General features: G+C 35.9%; 1 protein-coding gene across 1 annotated transcript; it reads left to right on the top strand.

The window, feature by feature from the left end:
* The first annotated feature begins 8,742 nt into the window (after positions 1–8,742).
* On the top strand, positions 8,743–12,276 carry LOC112288048 (heat shock 70 kDa protein BIP1). Its single transcript, XM_024531828.3, has one exon. It carries the CDS (start codon positions 9,892–9,894, stop codon positions 11,878–11,880), a length of 1,989 nt encoding a protein of 662 aa, XP_024387596.1. The 5' UTR covers positions 8,743–9,891; the 3' UTR covers positions 11,881–12,276.
* The last annotated feature ends 106 nt before the right edge of the window (positions 12,277–12,382 follow it).

Below are 12,382 nucleotides of genomic sequence, written 5' to 3'. Positions count from 1 at the left end.
AAGGACCAATTCACACGACAGGTGAGCTTGGTTCGAAGAGCCAATTGGATCCAATTTCAAGAATCTAATCCGGGTCCTCTTACCCAATATGAGACCTGAATTAGCCGAGCAACCCAATGTAGTCTAATTACGGGAAAATCCAGGTCTTACTACGGGCCTCAGCCAATCTGATGCGAAGGACCAATTTGATCCAATTACGGGGACATCCGGGTCTTACTACTGGACTCTTAGCCAATATGAGGCCTGAATTGGTCGGGGGACGCAATGTGGTCCCGATTACGGGGTTTCGATTCTGTTTCAGGCTGTCCTGTTCTCTGTGCCGTTTCAAGGAACGTTGTTTTTGGTAAAAGGATCTCTTAAAGGTAAAAATAGAAAAAAAAGCTCTGACGACGAGAGCCAATTTTGGATCCAAGCTCTGACGGTGGGAGCCAATTTCGGATCCAAGACGGAAGATTGAAGAAATTCAAAGGATAAGGTTAGGGGGGAGAATAAGTTTTGGAGGAGTTTTAAGGATAGGAGAGAGCTAGCTTCACGCTTCGGGCGGGGAAAGAAGACAGAGAATTGGATTTTTTTTTCTTCATAGGGTTTTGGGAAGACTGAGGCAATCGTTGCTGAAGTCAGTGTTGTAATGGTGAATCGGGATTTTTAATGAAGTGGATTGATTACTCTTGACTGTTTTGTGAAATCGAGTTACGTCTATGATGAAGAGTTAAAAGGGTATCTATAGGATTGAGTATGCGGAGTGAATGAAATTCATTGGGTTAATCTAACAAGACAGTCGGTGGATACAAGATCGTGAGTATAAAGCGGTATTGAAGATTAGCAGTTTGGGTTATTCGGGGTTCTCTGTAACGTCTAGAGACCTACCGGCTGGGGCAAAAAGGACTTCGACAAGCAGTCGAAGGACATCTGTATAGATTTACGGTGTATTCTTGCAGTCTTTCATATTCCAACAGTCAAAAACTGATAGACTGCTTGACTATCTGCGAATCTCCATACTACCTTCTACAGCCAGACGTCCGGCGTGTTCTCGAGCAGGAAAGCACGTAATACGACAACGTAGCAAGATCATTTATAATGGCATCCAACTTGGACTCCAAACTTTTAGTCATACTAATATCTTGACCTCTAGCCATTCTAAGAAAAGGAAAGAATTGACTCTACAAGAAGGCAGTATTAGTTTAGAAGAGGGTACTCTGCAACCTCTAAAATGCCTTAAAATCTTCAAGAAGAGAGATAATCCACTCTCTCCAAGAAAGATAAGACTCCAATATTATTATAGAAGAAATATCAATTTAGAGGAGGATAATCCGCAACCTCTAAAATACTAGTACCTTCAAGCAGAGGACTAATCTACACTCTAAGAAGAAAGAACTAGCTCTAATATGAAAGATGAGTGCAGTCTCAACAAATTGTCACAAATTTAGAATACTGATTAGAAATCTAAACAAGAAGCTCAAGAAGAGTCGGCAAGAACTAGATTAATCAAATGAGTACAAGAATAACACTAGAGAGGTGAATTAGAGCTCCAAGAGGTGTGTTGTCGAGACTGAGGATCCCTTCAATCTCAGCTCTTATATATACTACAAGCTAGGAAGCTTCTTAAGTAGCTTCTATAAGTTAGGAAGCTTCTCAAGCAGCTTCCACAAGCTAGGAAACTTCTCAAGCAACTTCCACGAGCTTGAAAACTTTTCAAGTAGCTTCTACGAACTATAAAGCTTCTCTAGAACCTTCTAGAATCTTCTACAACTTCCTAGTGTATGTCCTTGACAACATCTTATATTTGTATATTTGATGTATTTTTCTTTTTGAAAACAAACTATAATTATATTTTTATTTTTTAATCTTACAACTTGTTTGAAAAATTAGTGGCAACAAGAGGTGCAATGCTTTCTTCAAGCAATTCTATCTATCATGACACTCCATAGATCTTTCATCATTCTTGAATTTCTTTTAATAGTATCTTCATTGTTGTATGAAGTATTGATAAATGATTTATCAAATCTTTTGTTGTAGGATTATGAACTTTTGAAAATTCAAAAGTATCAAGTCATGGATGATAACTATAATTGATAAATCAAGATATTTGTTAAATAAGAAAATATACTAAATTATTATATGCAAACTTTGCCATGGGACAAAAGAACTGTTCAATCATCTTGATGATTATTGATGGTAATCTTCAAATCATCTTCAAGAACTTGAGTCATCCATTTTAATTGTCCATTAATTTGAAGATAAAAGATCAAAGAGAGATATAAATCCATAACTAAAATTTCAAAAATAATTCTCTTAGATCTTAATATAAATTGGATTTTGCTATCCGATATAATATCCTTAAATAATCTATAATATTGATGGATAATACCAAGAAAAAATTTAGTTGTTTTTTTTTATTTGTGATAGATTTTATATGTAATACAAAATGTGCTATTTTGGCAAAACAATCTACTATTACAAATAAAAATCATACAAATTCGATACTAAAAGATCTATTATAAAATCCATAGAAACTAAAGACTATGGTTGTTCCAAAATAGATAATTGCTAGAGAAATTCATAAATCTATGACAAGGAATTTTTAATCTTAGACAAACATTACATGAGTGCTCAAAGTCTTTTATAGCCTTTTATATTTATAGCCGCCAAAAATCTTTAGATATAAGCTCCAATTTCTTATTGAAACCAAAATATCCTATTACTAGAAAATTGAGTCATGCTTGAAAAACACATAATTGTGCTTCTTCTTATAGAACATATAGGTGACCTTCAAAATAAAGTATATTTTCTTGAATTCAAACTTAAAAGTATCATGAAACTTAGACAAATTATTTCTAATATTTAAAGAAGAAAATCAAAGTACATACTTATTTGAACTTACTTGACAAAGGCTAAATCAATAGTTAGTGTTAATTTTATTACTAGAAGGTGAAAATTCTTTAAGTTTAAGGAAATCATTCTTTATTGATAAAAAGATAGATGATCTTCTTTCAATATAATATAATAATATCTAAAAATAGAGTTTAATAAATCTTAAATTTTTTTATCAATAAATAATATTAAAATCAAATCTAAATAAATACATGCTCAAATAAGCTTAATGATAAATCAAAACATATACCAACAAGAAATACTCGAGTTCTTATGATTCATATATACAAGAACTGAATATAAGGTGTCTTTTAGATAATGATGCCATTCACAAAATGAATCTATGATTATAAAGAGCTCTTTGTCATGAATCTAAAAATTAATCTTAGCTATTAAAAATTTCTTAAAATAAAAAGTTACCAAGTAGAGCTTGTCATCTATTCCCATTGATTATAAAACAACACCATAAGGAAACTTAAATGAATGTGATTTAATAAAAAATGCCTCAAAACAATTGATTTAATATAATTAAGATATATAAATAAATATATTTTCTAAAGGTTCAAATAATGCTTTAGTTTCATTGCACTACTCTACTTTGTCATTAACTATCAGATGTATCAGACAAAGTGTCAAATGTAAAAACGTTTTACATTAAGATCTAAGAACAAATTGCAAATCTTAAAAAACATTGCATATCTTTGACAATTTATCACATCTTCGAAACTATGATAGTCTTGACCTTCTTAGGATTCATTATAAAACCATCGTTTGAGATAATATATCTTAAGAAGTCAACTTGAGTAGTGTGAAATATATACTCTTTTATCTTAGCATATAATCATGCATTTTTTTCTAAAACACAATGAATATAAACTTTATGCTCTTATGTATTCTTAGAATAGAATAAAATATCATCTAATTAATGAAAGACAAAATCATTAAGAAACTCACTAAAGACATTATTTATTAGATGTTGAAAAGTAGCCAATGCATTTATAAATCCAAATGGCATGACATTATATTTGAAATGCATATACTTGATTTGAAACACAATTTTTCATTCATCTCCTTCTTTAATACATACTAGATTATATGCTCTTTGTATGTCTATTTTCACATACATCTTTGCTTCATTCAATTGATCAAAAAGTCCTAAAATCAAAGATAGAAGGTACTAATTCTTGATAGCAATCTTATTGTGTCCTCAATAGTCCATATACATCCTCACAGATTAGACTTTTCTTCACAAATTATATAAAAGCCCCAATTGGAGCTTTAAAAAGGCATGTGAAGTTATTAGTAAAATTTTCATTAATATACTCTTTGAGTGCAATCAACTCGTTTTGTGATAGGCTATAGATTGGTTCAAATAGTCGTTTAGCTCTTTCTTGAAGATCAATGAAAAAAATCATAAAGACAATTCTTTGAAAGAATATCTTTATTTATTTTTTAAAAATATCAAAATAAACTTGGTATAGGCTTGAAATGCCATTTAAAATATTTTCACTATGAACAATAGATGTAGTGTACGTAACAAAAGTTGACTACTATTTTGCAACATGCATAAAAGTTCTCACACTAATTTATAATAGTTTGTATGTATAGGTCTTATTATTTTTTAAATCTCGAACAAAATCTTCGATAAAACTATGAAAAAAATCAAAGTAACAAAAAAACTAATCTATTTCAGAGTTATGACTTTTTATACACAATACTATTAAAAAAAATTAGATTAAAATAAGATCTAATTATATTAAATATTATTTACCTATTATAACTATTAAATATTACTTCTCAAGATTTAATTTCATTGATAACATCTCAAAAACATAAAGAACGACCACCTATTACTTCTACATCTATAAGTTTGATTATATTAACAAAGGTTATATCTTATTTTTTTGAAAAAGTCTTTATCTATAAAAGAAGCTGAGGCTCCTAAATCTAATAAGGCTAAGACTTTGTGATATTTTGGTCTTAAAAAAACTTCTATTGTAAAATAAGGTGAGGGATTTGAAGAGGGAATAGGATCTTTAATAGGATTTATGAAAGATTTTAGCTACATGATCTCTATTGTAGTTGGAGAAACTTGTTTTTCAATATATCATCCTCTTAGGCAACCATGCTCTTCATTTTGTGATTGCTTTTTTTTTTTAGACAATGTTGAGCAATATACTTGGATTCTCTACAAGATAGACACAAATATTTTTGACAACAATAAGTCTTTTTTGTTCAATAAGAAGTTTAAAATATATTGTGTTAATTTTCATAGGCCTTGGTTTAGACAAGTAAACTTCCAAAAACTTAGAAGATGTCGATATGGCTTCACTTTTATTTACCTAATTAAATCTTTTTTTTAAGCATTGATTGATCCATGCAAAGGCCCGAGCAATAAATTGCTTCAATGAACCTATTCTTGGCATTGTCAACAATAAATCTTTGACATTATCTTTCAACTTATATCAAAATTGATTGATGAAGGCTAGGCTAGATCACTAAATCTTATCTTTCAATCAAAATAAGGTTTGACTTGTGAGCAAGGTTCCAACTAAATTAACTTGTGACTCTTTCGTTGAATAGCGCTTAGATTGTAAAAATGATACCAATCAAATTTAATTAACAAATCCTTGAAACTTGGAGCATGTGCCAACAAATTATTTTGGAAGATTAATTCAAGGCTCCTTACGTTGTTGAATAGTTGAATTTTCTTATTGAAGTACAGATACCACCGCCTCCTTATATGTAGAAGCTTGAGAAAGTAATTGTATCACAAGTTGAATTATTTTAGGTCTTGCATCACTATGAAAACTTACAAAACATTCCTCAATTTTAATAATGTTATAAGACAAAATATTTAGCATACTAATAATAATATCTAACTTAGACTCAAGAGACTCAATTATACTAATATCTTCACTTCTAGCCATTGTAAATGATAAAAAATAAAATTTCTAAACAATACCAATTTAATAGAATATGATTTGTAATTTCTAAACTGCTTAGATGCCTTGAAGAAGAGGGGTAATCTACTCTCTATCAAGAAGGATCAAGCTCTAGTATAGATAAGAAGGCAATCTTAACAAACTATCATGGGCATACTATACAAGAGACCAAACAAGAAGTTGAACAAAAGAATTTCAATAAAAAAGCTAGCAAGAACTTGATTAAATCATATGAGTATAAAATCATCACTAAGAGAAGTGAGCTAAAACCTCAAGAAATATATTATTGAGATTAAAGATTCCCTTGGCCTTGACTCCAATATATACTAAATATCAGGAAGCTTCTTAAGAAGTTTTCATTTTACTTAAAAATAAAGCAATCTTAGGAAACTTCTCAAACAATTTTTTTAATCATCTTAGAACTTTTTAGAATCTATTATAATATTCTAGGAATATTCTAAAACCTTCTAAAGTATTTTAGAAATCTTTTTTAAAATCTTCTATTAAAATATTTTAAATTTTTTTAAAAACCTCCTATTAGAATATTTGAGGAATCTTATAAAAACTTCCAGAATCTAATAAAATATTTTCAAAATATTTTCAAAATCTTCTTGTTGGATGTCTATAACAATCCTAATCAAAATCTAATTGATACTAGTTTATCCTAAGACAATCTTAAAACCTTAATAAGTATTGATGAAGTTGTTGATTTTGCTTAAATTTTTTGCATATATTATAATCTCTAATGTATCAATTGTCCTCTTTCTCTAACCTTAACATTGATCTTTTATCAGTAATACTTGTTTGTTGAATCATTTACTTGTACTTAAAATTGACAATCTGTTTAAAAATTAACTTTACAATGTGCTCACAAAAAATATATATATATATGGAAGAATATTCAAAATCAAAGAAATCTTAATTGAATTTGAAAACCCAAATTCTAAGATCCTAACCAAGCTGAATTTTAATAATCTATGATCTAATTATTATTTTGATTTTAAATTTACAAAAAAATATTTAAGATAAATAGATACATAAGCCTAAAAATATTTAGTCACAAATATATTATAATGTTCACAAAATTCTCACACATATAAACTCTATTTTATTTCTCTAAAATCCAAACCACTTAAAGCACCTTTTACTTTAAAAAACTCTTAACAATTCAATATTAATCCAAACTACTTAAAATCAACTCTTGACCAAACTCTATTAAGCCTTCTCTTTATTTTTGTTCTTTGATCAATAAAAAAAAATATCGAAATTATTGTATGAATGAAATTTTGTATCTTAAAATGTAATTTTGACTTAAATTCATAATTGGTCATCTCTTAGTATTGTTACAAACATCCAATAAGAAGTTTTAAAGAATATTCTTTAAAATATTCTATTAGATTCTAAAAGATTTCAAAAGATTCTTAAAAGATTCTTAAAAGGTTCTTTAAGGTTCTTAAAATAATCTAGTTAGTTTTAAAAAGTTCTAAGAAGATTAAAGAAGTTATTTGAGAAGCTTCTTAGGATTGCTTCATCTTCAAGCAACATAAGAACTTCTTCAAAAACTTCTTAAGTTTGATTAATCTTCAAGCAACATAAGAACTTCTTCAAAAACTTCTTAAGTTTGCTTAATCTTCAAACAACATAGAAACTTCTCAACGAGCTTCTTAAGGTTGCTTCATCTTCAAGCAACATAGAAACTTTTTGAAAAACTTCCTAACATCTAATATATATTGGAGTTGAGGCTGAGGAGATCCTCAATCTCAACAACACATCTCTTAGGGTTCTAATTCACTATTCTTAGTGTTGATCTTATACTCATCTAGTTTAATCAAGTTCTTGTAAGTTTTTTTTTTGTTAAAATTCTTTTGTTCAACTTCTTGTTTGGTTTCTTATATAGTATATTCGTGACAAGTATCAACATCTAATTTTTGTAGGTAAATTTTTCTATAAACTACTATTTATTTCTATTTCAAAATATCCATGATAATAATTTTATTAAATTACTTTGTTATGTCATATTTATAGCTCTACAAACTAAATAGAAGTCTATTTTTTAAAAAGATAGCATTAGCACTTGTTACTTTTACTACTTCTTTGACTATTATCTATATCTCTAAGGTAGTTTTTTACTATGTTTTGAAAGAAGATTTTTTGTATTGTTAATTTTTCTTCTTTTTTTTAATTATAAAATAATTTTATCTTTTTACTTTAAAGATATAATAACTATAAATTATACATGTTAAGACTACTTAAATTTTGTATATATACAAAGATGGAAATTATTTAGATTATGTTTAATGTGTCTTCCTAATAAAAAAAAATACATTTAGATCCTTTTTGTAAGTCATATTGAATGTGTCCTCTATATGAAAAACATCCACTTCTAAGAATTAATTAAGATTATAGACAAGACATTATTTCTTTTCCATCAAATTAAGTTTGTTTAGAATTTAATTGAGATGTAAGGTTCTTTGTCTTTTGCAAATACAATTTAGTATTTACATCTTGGTGCACACTGCATTTCCAAGTTGGTTTTCACATAATATGATCACATTGACCAAGGTTGTACATAAAAAGTTTCAAATATAAGACATCATTTGTGAAACAAGTTCAAATATTGGCTTATTGAAGTAATAAATATACCATTAAATATTTGGAAAATCTTGTAATTATGCTAACTTTGATGCACCAAGGATAAATCTTTTATTAATTTAAATATGATTAAATACTTATGTTATACCAAAATTAAATAATTTTATAAATTTACAGATTTTAAAAATAGGAACTATTCTTTGATATTATTTATGATAAATTTTGTCTTTGAAAAAAATATTTGTTTGGTAATATTATATATTAAGAGCAAAAATATATTGAAACTACAATTTTTGGTCAGTGTATTTGTTAACAATATATTGGATTAGTGTATAACACACCAAACAGAAAACAACCCATTTGATCAAGAAAGTATGGCTTTGATGATAATGAAATTAATTCCAAACTGTTTGTTAATCTTGATTGTTTAGAATGTACCATTATCTGTGATGTGTACCTAGTTATTTATGCAATCTTGCAGAACTATTGTATCTTTTATGGTCTTTTATTAAAGTCACTTGTAGGTTTGACTTTGGCATATTTTACATGTTAAAAACAATTACTGCTGCTATTTTAATATCAATACATTATTGGTATCAAAATAATAAACCAAACATGTGTATCTTAAAATAATTCAGAAAACAAACATGGTTAGATATCTTTATTATTGAAATAATTTTAATTTTACATTAAACTAATTCTTTAAAATTAAGTGAAGATGCCGATGCCGATGCATTCGAATTGTGTGCATGTGTATGAGTATAAATAATTGAATAGTTATGCGTTGCGATGCTTATTTTATTTTATTTTATTTTATTTCTGTTGAAAGAGTGTGGGAATAGCAGAAATCCATACACATGCATACAAAGATTGCAAGGGATGGGGCATGTAGCGGCGGGGGGGGGGGGGCGGGGTAGAACAGTAGCAGGGAAGTAGAAGAAGCTTACGTGGGCAGAAATTTAACCCCCACCAATTCACGTCATAGATCCCAGTCATACGCGTGCCCACCAATGGCAGCCCTCCCCGGGGCCGTGACGCGATCGGGCGTCCCCTGGGCCAATCACGGCCTCCGATGACTAGGCCTGAACTAATCTGGGCCAACCAGAGCCTCTCGGCCAGCGGTTGCATTCACACCGACAGGGCGAGGGGCTGGCTTGGTAACGACCAACCTCCGGTTCACGGCGAAGCGAATTCTCCAGAACTTACGAGGCCCCGCGCAGCCCTATATTCCCAGCACTCGCCTCTGGCACTGCGTCAATCGAGGGTGCGCTTTCGTCTTTCTTGTCGTGGCTACCTTTTACGTGCTTAGATCTGCGGTGCTTGGGCTTGCATAAATCTGCGGGCACTGCCTAAGGGACTAGTTTCGATCGAGGAGGTTTTTGTTTTCGGTGTCGGACGTTATCCGCCTTGGGTCGGTTTTGCGGGAGGTGCTTGCTGTTAGGTTTTTGTTCGCGGACTGAGAGTTTGCGCGGAGTGGGGCACCATGGGGCGCCACACACTGCTGGTGCTGGGCCTGCTGTTCGCGGCCGGCGTGGCTGGGAGCTTCGGCGCCGCAGAGGAGGCGGCGAAGCTGGGCACCGTGATCGGAATTGATCTGGGGACGACCTACTCGTGCGTGGGCGTATACAAGAACGGGCATGTGGAGATCATCGCCAACGACCAGGGGAATCGTATCACTCCTTCGTGGGTGGCATTCACGGACAATGAGCGTCTGATCGGCGAGGCGGCGAAGAACCAGGCCGCCGTGAACCCCGAGCGGACGGTGTTCGACGTGAAGCGGTTGATCGGTCGGAAGTTCGAGGACAAGGAGGTGCAGAAGGACATCAAGCTGTTTCCATACAAGATCGTGAACAAGGATGGGAAGCCGCACATCCAGGTGAAGGTGAAGGACGGCGAGGTGAAGGTGTTCACGCCGGAGGAGATCAGCGCCATGGTGCTGGTGAAGATGAAAGAGACCGCGGAGGCGTACCTGGGGAAGAAGATCAAGGACGCCGTGGTGACGGTGCCCGCGTACTTCAACGATGCGCAGCGACAGGCCACCAAGGATGCGGGAGTGATAGCGGGGCTGAACGTGGCTCGCATCATCAACGAGCCCACCGCGGCCGCCATCGCCTACGGGTTGGACAAGAAGGGCGGGGAGAAGAACATCCTGGTGTTCGATTTGGGAGGCGGCACATTTGATGTCAGCGTGCTGACGATCGACAACGGCGTGTTCGAGGTGCTGTCGACGAATGGCGACACTCATTTGGGAGGGGAGGACTTCGACCAGCGCATCATGGAATACTTCATCAAGCTGATCAAGAAGAAGCACAACCGGGACATTAGCAAGGACAAGAAGGCGATCGGGAAGCTGAGGAGGGAGGCGGAGAGGGCGAAGAGGGCCCTGAGCAACCAGCACCAGATCCGTGTGGAGATCGAGTCGCTGTTCGACGGCGTGGACTTTTCGGAGCCGCTGACGCGGGCGAGGTTTGAGGAGCTGAACAACGATTTGTTCAGGAAGACGATGGGCCCCGTGAAGAAGGCGATGGACGACGCCGGGCTGCAGAAGACGGACATTCACGAGATCGTGCTGGTGGGGGGCAGCACCCGCATTCCCAAGGTGCAGCAGCTGTTGAGGGACTACTTCGACGGGAAGGAGCCAAACAAGGGCGTGAACCCTGACGAGGCGGTGGCGTACGGGGCGGCAGTGCAGGGAGGGATTTTGAGCGGGGAGGGAGGCGAGGAGACGAAGGACATTCTGTTGCTGGACGTGGCGCCACTGACGCTGGGTATCGAGACGGTGGGAGGGGTGATGACGAAGCTGATTCCCAGGAACACGGTGATTCCGACGAAGAAGTCGCAGGTGTTCACGACGTATCAGGACCAGCAGACGACGGTGTCGATCCAGGTGTTCGAGGGAGAGCGCAGTCTGACGAAGGATTGCCACGAGCTGGGGAAATTCGACCTGACGGGCATCCCAGCGGCTCCTCGGGGGGTTCCGCAGATCGAGGTGACGTTCGAGATCGACGCGAACGGAATTCTGAACGTGAAGGCGGAGGACAAGGGCACCGGGAAGTCGGAGAAGATCGTGATCACGAACGACAAGGGTCGGCTGAGCCAGGAGGAGATCGACCGGATGGTGCAGGAGGCGGAGGAGTTTGCGGAGGAGGACAAGAAGGTGAAGGAGAGGATCGACGCCCGGAACAGTCTGGAGACGTACGTGTACAACATGAAGAACCAGCTGGGGGACAAGCTGGGCGAGAAGATCTCGGCCGAGGACAAGGAGACGATCGAGACGGCGATGAAGGAGGCGTTGGAGTGGTTGGACGAGAATCAGAGCGCGGAGAAGGAGGACTTCCAGGAGAAGCTGAAGGAGGTGGAGGGGATCTGCAACCCGATCGTGACGAAGTTGTACCAGGCCGCGGGTGGAGCACCGGGTGCGGGCGCGTCGGAGGACGGCGAGAGCGACGACGAGAGCCACGAGGAGTTGTAATGGGGCAGGGGAGGCGTAGGAACGGGCGGGGTGCGGAATTCGCACCCGGTTCGGTGATTAGGAGGATTGTAGAGGTGATGTAAAGCGTAGGTCTGCTCGTATGAGACGGGCGTCCAGGGCGGGGGTGTGGGGATTCCTCGCGGCGGCATCGTGGGATGGCTCGAGGGACGGGCACCCGCGGCGCAGCTTAGTGATTCGCCCGAAGTCGAGATTCAGCAGCAGCAGCAGCAGCCACCACCACCACCACCAGAGGAGAGAGATTGGGCAGGGAGAGAAACGATGGTGTGGGAGTTTTTTTCGACCTATCCCACGTCTTTAAGTGGGTTTCATGTGGACGTTGTGATGCATGTGAGACTAATGTAGAGCTATCATCACTTCATCTGTGATGCATTCACATTTCGCGGTGTCGGGGTGCGGGTTGGCATGTGCATTTTGTCTTATCGAATTGGAGTCGTCGTGGAGCGGATGGGAATGATTGTGATGGTTTTGAGGTGAGCAGAGT

The sequence above is a fragment of the Physcomitrium patens genome, chromosome 10 (genome assembly GCF_059467195.1).
Source record: "Physcomitrium patens ecotype Gransden chromosome 10, ASM5946719v1, whole genome shotgun sequence".
In the NCBI taxonomy this organism is placed as follows: Eukaryota; Viridiplantae; Streptophyta; class Bryopsida; order Funariales; family Funariaceae; genus Physcomitrium; species Physcomitrium patens.
Note: the sequence above shows the minus strand (reverse complement) of the source record. Positions and strands in the feature narration are given on the sequence as shown.